The sequence below is a fragment of the Blennius ocellaris genome (genome assembly GCF_963422515.1).
Source record: "Blennius ocellaris genome assembly, chromosome: 4".
Taxonomy (NCBI): Eukaryota; Metazoa; Chordata; class Actinopteri; order Blenniiformes; family Blenniidae; genus Blennius; species Blennius ocellaris.
Window position 1 is genome coordinate 22,809,569 of NC_137653.1, and position 16,399 is coordinate 22,825,967.

Here is a 16,399-nt window from a genome sequence, read left to right on the forward strand (position 1 = left end):
TCACCACGTGCGTCCGTCAAACGGGTGTTTTCGGTTTGAATAAAGCTGCGACGTGAGACATTGCGCACAGCTAATGAGGCGGATCGGTGTCAGTCTGCGGCGCGCTTGGACACAGACTTCCAATAGATGGCAGGCAGCAGAGGAGCAGCAGCGGAGGAGGATCCTGACTAATCCTCGTGCACTGCAGGCCTGCGAGCGGACGTACGTGCGTCGCATCGGCGAGACGCTGCTGGAGGGATGCGCCGATAGAGCCGCACCGACGAGCCCAACCTCTGCACGTTCCCGACCTCCGCTCTGTGCATTTGTTTGTTTGTCTTCCCATCAAAAACAAACAAGTTTGCATTCGCGAGCTCGTTTCTTTTTCTTTTTTTTCTCTCTCTCTCTCTTTCGTTTGCGGAGGCTGCGGGTGCGTAATTCTCGCGCCGTCTGTGTGTGTGTGTTTTTTTTCTTTCCTCCAGACGAGCTGGGCGACCTCCGCTCCGCCATCGGTGGGAAAATTGAGATGTGTTTTCCAAACCGCCTGTCCTCTGTTGAACGGATGGCTTCCCACACGGAGAATAAACACGAATCCGGCGTTTTTAAAGCATCGGCGGAGGACAGGGGAACGGAATCGGGCGCTTCTATCGGCGGACTCTTGTGAGATGAAGGATAAGAAGAAAAAAAGGAAACACAAGTGATGTATTTTCTTTTTAATGGGGATCACAGCCCATTAGGATGGATTTTTATTACTGTGTAGTGTGTTTTGTTTTCCCGCTGCTGATCTTCTCTCCGTCGATGGATTGATGTGGGATTACGCGCCACCTCCTCGGCTGCACAGATGGCAAACACAAGTGAGTTTGGGCAGAGCAGCAGCGCGTCCTTACAGAACTACGCGTCCGCGGCCTCTGCGGTCAAGCTGGCCTCGCTGGGTCTGATCACGGGCGTCAGCCTGCTGGGCAACGCGTCGCTGTCGCTGCTGCTGCTGAAGGACGCGTCGCTGCACCGGGCGCCCTACTACTTCCTGCTGGACCTGTGCCTGGCCGACGCGCTGCGCGCCGCCGTCTGCTTCCCCTTTGTGATGGCGGCGATCGGCGGCGGCTCGGCGTGGCCGTACGGCGCGCTCAGCTGCAAGATCGTCGCCTTCATGTCGGTGCTCTTCTGCTTCCACGTCGCCTTCCTGCTCTTCTGCGTCAGCGTCACGCGCTACATGGCGATCGCCCACCACCGCTTCTACTCCAAGCGGATGAACCTGTGCACGTGCGTGGCGGTGATCTGCATGGTGTGGACGCTCTCCGTGGCCATGGCGTTCCCCCCGGTCTTCGACGTAGGCACCTACAAGTTCATCCGCGAGGAGGAGCAGTGCACCTTCGAGCACCGCTACGTGAAGGCGAACGACACGCTGGGCTTCATGCTGATGCTGGCGGTCATCGTGGGGACCACCCACGTGGTGTACGTCAAGATGCTGTGCTTCGTCTACGACCACCGCAAGATGAAGCCGGCGCAGCTGGTCCCGGCCATCAGCCAGAACTGGACCTTCCACGGCCCCGGAGCCACGGGCCAGGCCGCCGCCAACTGGATCGCGGGCTTCGGGCGCGGACCGACGCCGCCGACGCTGGTGGGCATCCGGCAGGCGACGCACCCGGGCAACAGGCGGCTGCTGGTGCTGGACGAGTTCAAGACGGAGAAGCGCATCGGGAAGATGTTTTACATGATCACGCTGACCTTCCTCGTCATGTGGGCGCCGTACATCAGCGCGTGCTACCTGCGGATATTCGTGCGCGGCGTCCCGGTGCCGCAGCTCTACCTGACCGCGGCCGTGTGGATGAGCTTCGCGCAGGCCGGCGCGAACCCCATCATCAGCTTCCTCTTCAACAAGGAGCTGCGGATGAGGCTGCGGGCCTGTTTCCCCTGCTGCCTGGCCACGCAGACCCCCATGGAGCCCTACTGTGTCATCTGAAGAGCGCCGGTCCTCCACATTACTGCCAAAGACTTGTTTCACACGTCAATCCAGAATGTACACAGAGGCCGTGGAGGCTCACGTCACTCTTCTCATGTTTCTAATCAAGATGTGACATAATATATTTTGCTTATCAGAAACTGAGCTTACAATGCTTTACTGAGTGTGTTTGGAGGATGTTTACCTCACGAAGCGAACATGTTTGTAAGTTATGCATGTACGGGAGCAACGTTCACTCCAAATGCAGGATGTAACGGCAGCATATTACGTCCTACCTTTGGAGACACCCCCCCCCCCCCTCTTTATGACTATAGTATCTCTTCATTACTTTACATGAATGTCACTTAGTTGTCGGTATATTTTCTAGAACCAACACACCAATTTGAGGTTGTTTTCCTGCCACAGTAACACTGCAGAGCTATTTTATACACTTTAATCTGAACAATCTGTCCTTTGGGTAATTAAGATTATTTTTAATGACTGCAAAGTCACATTTGTAAATACTGTAAAGCCCCATTTCCCTCTTTCCTCTTGCTTTAAAAAAAAAAAAAATATGTTGTATATTTCATAATCCCTTTGATTATTTGTGTTGAATGAAATGTTAAAAGTCACTTTAAAGGTTTTTTCCTTTTCCGTCAGTTGTGTTGAAGTGTGGGTTGATTCACGTCCCCTACAGGATACACACTACAGGTTTTTTTTTCTTTTTCTATGCATATGGATGCTGGGACTCTGAAAATGTGGCATATTTGGTGCTTTCTGAAGGATATTTGCATTGTTTGTATTTCTTAGCAAAATAAATAAGAAATGGATGATAAGTTGTTTTGACTCTATCATCTATCTTTCAGAAGATGTCCTTTTTTTTGAGCAAGCCAAGGTTATTTCCCGAACAGAAAGAAATCGACTGCACCCTCACTGTATCAACATGTATTTATTTTACGTGAGTTACCTGAGAATAACTGAGCTTGTTGCAGATTGTCATTCTGAGATAAAATTTGGTGTATTTTTCTGACTCGTCCATTAATCACACTTCTATTTTTGTTGATGTGCTGTTAATATAAGACAAATATCTTTGTAGTTGTGCTCTCTATTGGTCGTAGTATAAATGACAGGATCAATGGTTGATGATATGAGGGAAGAACAGGACTGCTGTGTGCATCACATGCTAAAATGATTTATCCAGCATGTGTATGTAATGCCACTTCATTTTTTCACGGTCATTAAGGTTTTTACCTTAATGACTCTTCTATAGCTGAATTATTAGTTTTATATGAGTCTTGAGGAAACCAGTAGCAAAAAAAAAAAAGATCTGAAGTCAGGCCCGTTTACTTGTCATTTCAAGTGAAAATACATCTTTGATGTCTTTGTTTCACAAAAGATTCTTGTTTATGCCTGCAATGTTTAAATAATCATGTTCGTTTACACAGAAACGGCAGAAACGCTTAAAACGATTTCATGTTCAGTCACCAGTGGGTGCTGTTGTTTGTTTTTGTTATGAAATCACAGGTGCGTAGACAACAATACGATATTAAAAACGTTAACAGTAGCGACATTCGTAGGGGAATGACAATCAACTTGTATTGCTATTACAGGGATTCAGCTATAAAACTACCAAGTTTTCAGGAGAACATGGACCGGGAGCCACGACACGCTGGAGGCAAACGTTGTTATTGTCCATCTACTCACACATGTGCAGAAGAACTTTTTACCATTGCCGTGGTGTCCAGTTGCAGTAGCAGCATTTAAAAAAAGTTGCATGTATATATATATATATATATATATTATGACCATGCACAGTTTTATTAAAAGTGATACAAATGTCTACATATTAGGTCTTAACCTTTTATAGACACCTTCCAATATTTCTTGAAAAAAGTATTTGATAGGAGGATAACCTTACAAAACTTGAAAACACGGTCTGAATGCCGACCTTGCAGGCTGACTGTGCAGAGTTGGCACGTTCTTCAGTTTTCTGCTTAATTTCTCCAGGAATTCCAGGTTCTTCCCATAACTCAGAGACGTTTCTTTATAAGAACTCTTTGTTCCACAAACCGCCTGCTCAGGGTGTAACTGTGTGTTGACCAGGTACGATGGACCGTGAGCTCACATTCTGTCCAGCTCTTTCTTACAATACAAGAAGTTACTAATAAGTTACTCATACATAAGTGTTGGTGAAGGTGGTGAAATCTGGCTTGTTTTTGTCCTTTTGGCATGAGTTGCAGAGTATGACATCCAAGGCCTCGTTTACGCGACAATGTTTCATGTGACAACACCTTATCTGTTTTAAACAGAAGTGTTGTGTTTACGCTGCAACAGCAGACACACTGACAACGGTGTAGTGAGTATGTCGGGCCACAGGAGGGCGCTTTTGCTTGTTTTTTGGTTTTTTTTTGGAATGAAAATACACAGATGTGTGCAGAGAACAATGTGTTATAAATGTGAACAAACCAGCAGTCTCTGCGGGGAGGAATCGCGACCTTGAAAGCAACGTTCCACCTTGGAAACTACACTGTTGTGTAAATAGACCCACAAAAGTTCCGAGGAGACACTCGTCTTCGTTGTCATGTAAACCGGGTCTAAAAGGGAACACACGGCAACTTCCAGCTTGACGACTCAGTAGAAACGAAATCAAATATAGTCACGATCCGAGCAGCTTATGATTTATGCTAATTTTGTGCCTAATATGGAGCACATTTCTAAATTCAACTTTCATCATAATGCATTAAGCCCTCACTGCTGCTTTCTTCCAGGCTCCACACCTTCCAGCTCATAGATCAAGCCGGGACACGCTCACCTTGTGAAAACGAGTGGAGTGCCTCTTTAATAACCAAACGGGTGGGTCACATTAGGTAGTCCAAAAATGTGCTTATGCTCGGTATATTTTAGGCTGATTCTGGTATTTCCTAACTCATTTTATTCAAATTTGACTATTTTAAGAGGGATAAAAAAAATCATTGGGAAGGGGGGGGGGGGGGTCTTTAATATCGCACTGTTAGGATGTAATTCCAGGCTATGTGGAGAAAGTTTCTAAGCAGCCTTCAGATGTTCATATCGCACAGCTTGAAGAAAATAGAACTAAACTCTTGAACAAATAACAAAGAGAAGAGAGAAATGGTGTGGTGGGATGTTGAGAGATTTGTGATCACATGCTTTGGAACATTAGAATATTATTAATATATTCTCCCATCCATCACATCCTTTACAGCCCAATATCGAAATGTTAATAACTCTTTGGTTTCAGGGATGATGGTTATTTTAAGCATGTTTGAACCATCTTCCAATCGAAATGAGACAAAATTACTTTATTACTGATTCTATTTTGAGGTAAAAAATTATCAAATGCATGCACGTTATTTAAAATTGTGGACTTTTTCATTAATAAACTGCCATATTTCTAATAAATCTAATACATTTCTAATAAATCTTTATGGTCCTTGCAGCTTTCACAGTAATCAAAGTTACCAATCACCACTGCAATGTATGCATATTTGTAACAACCAATGATAATAATGACTAATACCAACCTATAATGAAATAATAATTGACCCTTTCAATGTAATAAACCCAATATTGTAATAAGTTGAGAGTAGTGCAATAAGATGTTTGTTCCACTGCTGGGATAACATTTAGTCAGGTTATTAATTGATTGAAAAGAATCATTTCAAGATGTCATTACTGCAGCTAATCATGTAATAATGCATAGATATGTCTGCATGGTTTTTGTAGATCTCGTGCATTTTGCTGATCAAAAATAGATATAGTGGATGGGACAGATACAGACAGAACCGTTTACATGACAATAGTGGTCGGAGCCACTGAGAAGATAATGTTTCATTTTCAAAACGTTGCCATCAATACGCAAAACCCGTCAATGAAAATGAAAGCGCAAGAACGATGTGTTTTCACTTGGAGCGTTGTGTAAATGGAGGCAGACCTTACAGCCTCTACAGTATGGTCTTCTTCTCCTATAGGTGGTAAACATGAGGAAATACAGCCACATATCTACTATTTGATTTTGACACCAAACTTCTGTTTACCGCCTGAGATGAAACAATTCTGTCAACCTCATTATGGCTGCTGGAACAGCGTCTTCTCCGTGTCATGTCACGCTGTCAGCGAGCAGCAACATCACTACAAGGAACACATAATCAGCTGCTTGGAGCTGCTTAAATTACAGGTTTGAACATTTTCTTTTCCAGAAGCCTGCAATGTGTGGTTTTTAACAGAGTCCTTGTTTCAGCAGGCTGCTTCTGTGGCACCTGCTTTCTCATCAAACTCAATGCAACACTTCCTCTCTCAAGAAATAAAACAACAACAAAAAAAAAACAGCTGCAAGCTATTGATCCACAAACTGCTGTTGTTTTAATAAAGAGGCCTTGATTATACCAAACTGCAGCTTTCAAAGACTCAGCAGCTCTCTTAGCTCCCAGTTTTATTGCTGTGTTTTACAGAGGTCCCCTCCATCACCGTGATCCGCTGCAGGGCGCCGGGTTCCCCAACATACTCCCAGCCTGCAGTGCATCCGTAACCATTAGCATCACAACATGCCCGACGGATCCTGACAGCTGGCTCCGCTCGCGGCGTGCGGACGTCTTGCAGGATGGTTTCCAAGGCTCCTCGGCAGCGGCTGCAGAAACAACCCGGTACTTGCGCGTGCTCTCGTGAGATGCAAACGCAGGTTGAGTATTTTGGGCTCGGGGTGAAGTCCCCAGGGCACGCCGCAGCCTCTGAAAGGAGAGTCTTTTCTCTGGGATTTTCCTCCTGACTCCTGTTTTCAGCTACAATAACATCTGACCAAGAGCTGGAATCAGTCACACGTGTTTATGTCCAGGATGTGGCGTCGCTGGTGTGTGAGCCCCGGAACTCTTTGGTATGTAAGCACAACTCGGGAGTACAATCCTCCTATCTATCTTTTGTCATTCTCAGTAGGAGTTCTCCATTCAGCATTGAAGCCAATATTGATATTGGTATCAGTGCGTCCCTTTAAAAAAAAGTGTACATTCCAAATGAACGACAAGCAGAATCCTACTGTTCACTTGTGTTGTTAAACAGGCCCATTTAAAGGCCCTGACATGCTCCTGGTGTTCGATCCCAGTAGCTTTTGGATCCTTTTATTCTGTCATCTGATGGGCATCACCTCATTACTGATCACTCCTCTGAGGGATTCACACTGTTTGAACAATGTCACATCCACAGCCACTGAAGACCAACATTCATTATGAGATTGATGTGAGTCATTGCTTCACACATTGGACGAATCTAATTTTAGCCCTTGAGCAAAAGCTTCGAAACGTAGCCTGACAGAGACTAATATCACTGCTGTCTTTCTGTTTCACAGCATTATGACTTAACATCATGACCAACCCTTGCAGCAGTGGGGTAAAAAAAAAAAAAAAAAAAGCCACCGGAAGTAATAAGCAGAGGTCGTTTTGTCACATCTGTGTTTTGGTTATGACTGAAGTCGAGGCCAATATGCACATTTCACTTGTCATAGCTTTATAATACAAGTGCTCCAACATGTGTTTCTCCTCCTGTTTCCCTAGGGGGCCTCCGAAAACTCAGAAAACAAAGAGAGATGGGAGGTATCAATTCTTTTTTCTTTTCTTTTTTTTTTTAATCTCCAAACACAAAACTGGAGCTCATGGTTATTTCAGACCAGTCATGCATTGCAGTTACTGTGGATAATGTTAACATTTCTCACAGTCTGCTATCTTTCACGTTACTGTCAGTAGGGTTGCATTTGTTGACGATGTATCCAGTTCAGGGACCATTAAGACAACAGCTCACGCTAAAGCTCAGTGAGCAGTTCGAAGGAAAACAGCAGTTCTGTAGCTGGATACATACATGTCCATTGAAACTCTACTGTATGTAACCGTGATACTGTTTTAACATTGTCACGTCGGGAAATAATTGCCAGTTTTGGTATACATATATAGAGTATTTGTCAGGGTGTAGGGTGAGGCCCCCTTTAAGAGTGGGCGGGCCATAGGTCTGGGAGGTCCAGCACCTCACCTGTGGCCACTTCTTGTAATCACCCTGCCCTATATATGTCCTGTCTGTGTGTTTGTTCAGTGTTGGTTTGTTTGTTATAGATGTCCCGTCCGTCCGTCCGTCCGGTCCAGTCTGTTAGTCGTCCAGGTCTCGTCCGTTTTGTCCCGGGCGTTGGAAGCAAGTCTGCTGCACTCCTCACGTCAAGGAGCAACCGGCTATCATCAGTCTGTACAGTTGTCGTTAATAAAAGACTTGTTTTGAACTCAGCCTGCCTCCAGAGTCCTGCACTTGGGTCCTGTCCGTGATTCGTGACAGAACAAACCAACCTTCATGGACCCAGCGGACTCTGGTCGCCAGCTGCTGGGAGCAGTTGGGCGGCAGGGAGGCCGGCTCACGGAACATGATGAGCAGTTGGCTAGCTTAACGGCGGGTCTCCACGACCTTTCCCATCGACACACTTCAGTGGAGAGTCAACTGAATCAACTCACCGGTCAGCTCCAGCAGCTCCTCTCTCATCTCTCGGCTCCAGAGGTTCGAGCTGCCGCTGCCGCCGCAGTGCCGCCAGCTGCTGTCCCCGTCGTGATGCCGCCATCACCGCTCTCAAGCCCAGCGCGCTTCTCGGGGGACTCCGGGGATTCGCGACCCTTCCTGGTCCAGTGTGGTCTCCACTTCGAGATGCAGCCGGGCGCGTTTCCAACTGAGAGGTCGAGGGTCGCGTACATCATCTCCCACCTGTCCGGCAGAGCGGAGGCTTGGGCCACCGCTGAGTGGAACCGCCAATCCCGGCTGTGTGACACGGTGGACGAGTTCGCAGCCGCGCTGTCGAAGATCTTCGATCGGCGTCCCGGCGGACCGGAGGCGGCTCGAGCGCTGGCAGCGCTGCGTCAAGGCAGAAGGTCGGTGATCGACTACGCGATTGAGTTCCGCACTCTCTCCGCAGACTGCACCTGGAACGACGCGTCACTGCGGGACACCTTCCTCTACGGGCTGGCCAGCCCGGTTCGCGACCAGCTGTTCCTGGTAGATCTTCCCGACGACTTGGACTCCCTCATTGCCCTGGCGGTCAAAATGGAGAATCGTCTGACGGTCCGTGATCGCCTGAGGCAGACTGACCAGCGGGGAGGAGAATCCAGGAGCGCACGGGAGGAGCACGCCCCTCTCCGCTCCGCCTCCCAACCGGCGCGAGTTCCGAGTGCTGCACAGCTTCCGGAGGAGCCGATGCAGCTTGGTCGCGCCGGCATCTCTACACAAGAGCGGCATCGGCGCCTGACCGGCGGCCTGTGTTTGTACTGCGGTCAGCACGGGCACAGAGCGGCGGCTTGTCCGTTAAAAGAACAGGCTCACCTGGGTTCAGGAGGGCCCCGGTGAGTCTTAAGAACTCCTCCACTGCGCCTTTAAGAAGACTCACACCGGCGAAACTGAGGTATGCCGACACCACGTTAGACATTGATGTTTTCATTGACTCTGGTGCTGATGAGAACTTTATGGACCTTAAGTGGGCTGAGAGACATAATGTCCCCACGGAACTGTTATCAGTGCCCTTGAAGGCTTTTGCTTTAGATGGGCGCAAAATATTTTCTATTGAAAAAAAGACTCTTTCTGTTCAGTTATTGTTTGGTCCCTCCCATTTTGAGGAGATTTCATTTCATTTAGGTTTAAGTCCATCCTACCCAGTGATCCTGGGCCTCCCTTGGTTATGTTTGCACAAGCCCCATATTGACTGGGAGTCGGGGGTTATTTTGAGTTGGGGAAGGGACTGTGCTGAGCATCGTCGATCAGTGTCGGGAGTTAAGGTAGCAGCTGTGGAGGTTCCTGTGTATCCGGACCTCGAGCGAGTTCCCAGCTGCTACCATGATCTAAAGGAGGTGTTCAATAAGGGGAAAGCAACATCACTGCCACCGCATCGTCCTTATGATTGTGCCATTGAGTTATTGCCAGGTACCACTCCCCCCAAGGGTCGCATTTACTCGCTGTCACAACCCGAGAATCAGGCCATGAAGGATTATATTGAGTCTGCCTTAGAGGCTGGGATAATCAGACCCTCGTCCTCCCCTGCAGGGGCGGGATTTTTCTTTGTAGCCAAGAAGGACAAGACCCTTCGACCGTGCATTGATTATAGGGGTCTCAATGCGATAACCGTTAAGAACCGCTACCCACTACCCCTCATGACTTCGGCCTTTGAACGCCTGCAGGGAGCCAAGCTCTTTACTAAGCTGGACTTGCGCAATGCATACCACCTGGTCCGGATTAGGCACGGGGACGAGTGGAAGACAGCGTTTAACACACCTTCTGGCCATTACGAGTATTTGGTGATGCCTTTCGGGTTATGTAATGCTCCTGCAGTTTTCCAAGGTCTAGTCAATGACGTGCTGAGGGACGCATTGAATAAGTTTCTGTTCGTGTACCTCGATGACATTTTGATTTTTTCGTCAGATCTAGCCAGTCATGTCAGTCATGTTCGTTATGTTTTGGAGCGTCTTCTGAGCAACAACTTGTTTGTCAAAGCCGAAAAATGTGTTTTTCATGCCCCCACAGTTTCTTTTCTCGGACACGTCATCTCAGAGGGGAGGGTGGAGATGGACAGAGAGAAGGTCAGGGCTGTAGCTGATTGGCCAACCCCGGGTAACCGCAAACAACTGCTCCGTTTTTTGGGGTTTGCTAACTTCTACCGGCGGTTTATCAGGGGATTCAGTTCAATCGCGGCGCCACTACATACCTTGACTTCCCCCAAGGTCCCGTTTGCTTGGGGTCCCTCAGCTGAGCAGGCGTTTTCCGAGCTCAGGGCCAGGTTCACCTCGTCTCCCGTGCTTGGGGTCGCGGACCCTGGACGGCAGTTTGTGGTGGAGGTGGACGCGTCAGATGTCGGGGTCGGGGCAGTGCTCTCTCAACGCAGCAGTGGGGATGGGAAGCTGCACCCTTGTGCCTTTTTTTCCAGGCGGCTGACCCCGGCTGAGGAGAACTATGACATTGGCAATCGCGAGCTCCTGGCCATCAAGGCTGCGCTGGAGGAGTGGAGGCATTATCTGGAGGGCGCAGAGCACCCGTTTGTGGTATGGACTGACCATAGGAACCTCGAATACATCAAGTCAGCCAAACGATTAAATTCTCGGCAGGCTCGGTGGGCTTTGTTCTTCACCCGGTTTGACTTTGTGGTTTCATATCGGCCGGGGTCTAAGAATGTGAAGCCTGACGCCCTTTCCCGGGTCTTTGAGCCGGATCCTGCTCCTCGTTCCCCCACGCCAATTTTACATCCGACCTGTGTGGTGGGGGCGGTGACGTGGGAGATTGAGGAGCAGGTTCGGCGGGCTCTGGAGGGGGTGACGGTGCCGCCAGGTTGTCCTCCCAATCGCCTGTTTGTGTGTCCCCCGGTACGATCTAGTGTCATTCAATGGGCCCACACTAACCTTCTGTCTTGCCACCCAGGAACTCAGCGCACCATGTTTGTGGTGAAACAGCGCTTCTGGTGGCCAGCAATGAACAGGGAGGTCCGGGAGTATGTCCGGGCTTGCCCTGTCTGTGCGCGTAACAAGACCTCGCGGTCTCGCCCCTCTGGTCTGCTGCAGCCGCTCCCGGTACCCACTCGACCATGGGCAGACCTGTCAATTGACTTTGTAACTGGCCTCCCGGACGCGGAAGGGTTTACCACCATCCTCACCGTAGTGGACCGGTTCTCCAAAATGGCCCACTTCGTGCCCCTAGCGAAACTCCCATCGGCCAAGGAGCTGGCAGAGGTCATGCTTACGCAGGTGTTCCGCCTTCACGGGTTCCCGCGGGACATTGTCTCTGACAGAGGGCCTCAGTTTGTGTCTCGGTTTTGGAGGGAGTTTTGCAGGCTGCTGGGTACTACGGTGAGCCTTTCGTCCGGGTACCACCCAGAGTCTAACGGCCAGACAGAGCGAGTGAACCAGGAGCTGGAGTCCATCCTTCGGTGTCTGGTCTCTGACAGCCCAGCTGCTTGGTACAGGCAGTTAGTCTGGGTGGAATACGCACACAATTCCCTTCCCTGTTCGTCCACTGGGCTGTCTCCCTTTGAGTGTGTGTATGGATACCAACCTCCTCTGTTCCCTGCCCTAGAGTCGGAGGTTAGTGTCCCGTCAGCTCTGGCAATGGTGCGGCGATGCAAGCGCGCTTGGCTTAAGGCCAGAAGCAAGCTCTTGCAGTGTTCTGCAGAGCGCAAGCGGCTTGCAGACCGGCGCCGGGTTCCCGCACCAACGTACGATGTTGGTCAGCGTGTGTGGCTCTCCACCCGGGACCTGCCTATCCGCTCTGATGCAAAGAAGCTGGCGTCAAGGTTCATCGGACCGTATCCAATAATTAAGCTGGTTGGCCCCTCTGCAGTTCGCCTTCGCCTGCCCCGCTCGCTTCGCGTCCACCCCACCTTTCATGTGTCGAAGGTTAAACCTGCCCGGGAAAGCCTCCTGGTTCCCTCTTCAAGAGCCCCTCCTCCCCCCCGTATTGTAGAGGGTGAGGAGGTTTTTTCAGTCAGGCGACTCCTGGCAGCTCGCCGGCGTGGGCGGGGGTTTCAATACCTGGTTGACTGGGAGGGGTATGGTCCTGAGGAACGTGCCTGGGTACCTGCTAGAGACATCTTGGACCCAGGCATGATCAGAGACTTCCACAGGCAGCATCCTGAGATGCCTGGGCCGTCTGGAGCCGGTCGTGGAGGGGGGGGTACTGTCAGGGTGTAGGGTGAGGCCCCCTTTAAGAGTGGGCGGGCCATAGGTCTGGGAGGTCCAGCACCTCACCTGTGGCCACTTCTTGTAATCACCCTGCCCTATATATGTCCTGTCTGTGTGTTTGTTCAGTGTTGGTTTGTTTGTTATAGATGTCCCGTCCGTCCGTCCGTCCGGTCCAGTCTGTTAGTCGTCCAGGTCTCGTCCGTTTTGTCCCGGGCGTTGGAAGCAAGTCTGCTGCACTCCTCACGTCAAGGAGCAACCGGCTATCATCAGTCTGTACAGTTGTCGTTAATAAAAGACTTGTTTTGAACTCAGCCTGCCTCCAGAGTCCTGCACTTGGGTCCTGTCCGTGATTCGTGACAGTATTGCAATGGTTTAGAAAAAAATTCAACAGTACAAACAAAAAAAACCAGTAGGATTTTCCTTTAAATGTCGTTTAATTTGAACAAACATGATGACGATGCGTTACTAAATATATCTCTTTATTTCAAACAAAGAAAGGAAGAAACAAAGAATGTGGGATGAGGCTGGAGGATGGAAGGTCAAATCATTCACAGTGCAGCGAGTGAGTCCTCAGAGGTAGTAGTCTGGATACTTGTAGGGCGAGAGGCATTTGGATTTGCCCTCCTCAGTGACGATACACGACAGGTTGGGGAGGCAGGGGCAGGTGTGGTGGAGGCGTTTCCCAAAGAAAGGAACCTGGAAGGAGGAGAGCGTTTAACGGCTTCGGCGTGAACAAACTTGAGGCAGGCGACACCTCGGAGGCGACGTCGGGGAGGTGGCGGGGGGGACGAGGAGGGGGTCAGGCTGCGGCACGCAGGAGTTCTCACCTTCTGGCTCAGCGGATGACAGTCGTCTCCCTCCTGTCCCATGGGCGTGCACATGCGGAGGCTGCGGATCCACAAGCTCACAGCGCAGCACATGCCTCCTCCACACTGAGAGTCCTTATCACAGGCCTGCACACACACACACACACACACACACACACACACACACACACACACACACACACACACACACACACACACACACACACACACACACACACACACACACACCTCAGAATTCGATATATGCAGCTGTCACAGTGCATGCTGTGATGTGCATGTAATTACATCCACGTGTGAGTATTAACCATAATCACATGCTAATTTGTGTATTAACAGACAAGTGCACGCGATCACCCTGCAAACATGTGAGAAATGGGTCATGAATGAGCGCGTGTGACTCCACTCTCGATCATATTAGAATAGAAAAGCTCAGAATCCGTCGTGGTGGATTGTTTTCGCACCATTGGGGTGAGAGGCTTGAGCGACAGCTCTCACTTCAGATGAGATGCAAGGGGACACAATGAAAGGCGACACAAGAAACTCCATGTGACAGACGCTGGTGAAAATGTCTCTTTGTTACGACCCGTCGCGCTCATCTGTGGATTCATATTGAGAGGGACAGCCGACAGAAATAGTGTAATCTGTGCTTACGTTTGTTGTATAATTCATCATTTACGTTGAAAAATTACTCTCGGATAAGTTTTTGATTTAACCAACTGATATGTAACCAAGGGTCATCTAACAGTTGTCGTTATGTTTGCACATTTGTGGAAGAATTCTTAAATTTTTTGCATCATTAAAAAAAAAAGTTATAATAATAATAATAATAATAATAATAATAATAATAATACTGTACTGATGACTGATTGGAGAAATTAGTTGGGAAACATTTTGAACAAGGAACAAAAAGATGAGATTTTGATGAAGACTTTCACAAAAACATATTTAAAGCTTTCCACTGAACACTTAAGTGGGAAATCATCATCCTTAAAAATATCGAAAGCACCCTAAATATTTCCATTTTATGCCCGGTCAGATATGAATATGGGCCCAGCATACAGCCACAGCAGAACATCCCACCACATCGTGCCATGCACGACTCCCGGCTTCACGCTCCCGTCAGGTATCCACCTGTTTGCCGGCACTTACCCCTGTGATGACGGCTGTGGACCCATGGGACACCAGCAGCAGGGAGAAGAGCAGCAGGAAGAAGGACCTCATGACGATCTGCTGGCTCTGTGTTCCCGTTCCCGCGCCCGCCACTGACAAAAGTAGGGATGCTGAGGCTGACAGACGTGGCTGCATGTGCATCTGTGACAGATTCACGAAGCCGAGTGGCCTCCAAACTGGCTGTGTGGAGGTTTATAAACCCAGCCCACCATTCAGAAAAGTCCGTGACTCACTCGCACCAATGTCGTCTTGCAGAAACTACGACACCAACAACAACAAAAAGAAACAGTAGGATGGAGGTAAACTTTGACATGTCCTTGCCATTAATTTTCATAACTCTTTCATCATATTCTGAACCAAAAACGAAGATGATTTTCCCCGTGCAGTCTTGTGATACATTGCTTGAATATTTCCCTATCTTCACCTTTTCATACCTCAAGGTTGCAGTACTGAAATATTCTTTCAAATCCCACTTGTAACACAAACTAACGGTGGCTTCAGTTTATGGAAGTGACTGCAGTGGAATCAAGCGCGTTCTCCTTTGTGGTTGTTCATAATGATTAACATGACAAAGAACTGCGAGGGGAAGAAAACACACCAGCGTCTCATTGTCATCATTAAGGAATCGGTCAATTATGCTGGATTATGCTGGATCCAGATTAGTTCAGCTCGACCTTCAGATGGGTGAGAATGAGTTCACAACCATTTACTGTGCTTCAGTTACGCAAAAAGCCTTACAGTTTCTTTACATTGTTGATTCAACAAGACGATTGACAACAGAACATTGAAGGAAATTGTTCAATTATCCTGATTATCTACAGCAATTTACAGCACTGTACAAGTTAAGGCAAATTTTAACCCGATTAATGGTATTTATTTATTTATTTGAGAAGCAGTGAAGCTAATGAAAAAAAAAAGATTTATAAAAGTATTTTGTACATTTCAATAACAATGTTTCATGGATTCTTAAAAGAAAAAGTTTTATGAAGAAAGTGAAGGAAAACAGAGGAAAACAGAAACTAAGATGTGGACAGAAATGAAAATCTACTTGAAGTGAACTAATAGTACTGCAACACACTTTCTGTAATGATAAGGTTTAACGTCATGGCGAGTTCAGGTCAACACTTTCTACTAATGCTGCTATCAGTTTAGGCTACTGGGACGTCACTTCTGACCTTCTCTCCTCTCCTCTGTCACTCTCCATACGAGCCCGAAGGCCCCATTTATCCGCCAAAGTTTTAAAGGGAAAACTTTTGGGGGGATCAGCTCACATGACAACGGTGCTCAGAGCCACTGAAACCACAACCTTTGAAAATACTCCCAAGGTGGAACTTTTTGAAAATGCTCGGGCTCTGTTTCCATGTAGATGGCAGCAACGCTGCTACTGCACATGCACACGCAAGTAGATTACTAATAACAAAAAGGAATGCCAATGAAATTAAAGTGTAAATTTGAGCCTCGAAATGCTATAAAAATGAAACTAAAGCCACAATCTATCTCAAAATATAGCAATTTCCACTGAAAATGGGAGGGAAGTCCGTCATGTTTTGTCTTCCTGTCGGGAGTGACTCGTCAGTCACGTGACCAGAAGTCATCCCGCAGAAAAGAATAGGCAGATGAAACATACCCACGTCACATTTTTGTGTAGTTTTGTGAAATGACTGTTTCTTCAGCTGAGAACAAACACAGGTATCAGAATTTGGAGTGAGAGTGAGTCGATCTTGGTCATCCATCCACACGAATGTCCATGTACTCGCTGTTGTTCATGTTTATGACGTATTGTTCTCTGCAAGCATATG

At 48.1% G+C, this 16,399-nt stretch overlaps 2 protein-coding genes across 2 annotated transcripts; one reads left to right on the forward strand and one right to left on the reverse strand.

The window, feature by feature from the left end:
* Positions 1–817: 817 nt before the first annotated feature.
* gpr27 (G protein-coupled receptor 27) lies at positions 818–1,936 on the forward strand (the record flags this gene model as incomplete). The annotated part of the gene is made up of 1 exon (XM_080494371.1): positions 818–1,936. One exon carries the CDS (start codon positions 818–820, stop codon positions 1,934–1,936), a length of 1,119 nt encoding a protein of 372 aa, XP_080350497.1.
* An 11,237-nt stretch (positions 1,937–13,173) lies between these two features.
* prok2 (prokineticin 2) lies at positions 13,174–14,741 on the reverse strand (the record flags this gene model as incomplete). The annotated part of the gene is made up of 3 exons (XM_080495586.1): positions 13,174–13,299; positions 13,431–13,556; positions 14,580–14,741. The coding sequence occupies 3 exons, from the start codon at positions 14,739–14,741 to the stop codon at positions 13,174–13,176; spliced, it is 414 nt and encodes a 137-aa protein (XP_080351712.1).
* Between the last annotated feature and the right edge of the window lie 1,658 nt (positions 14,742–16,399).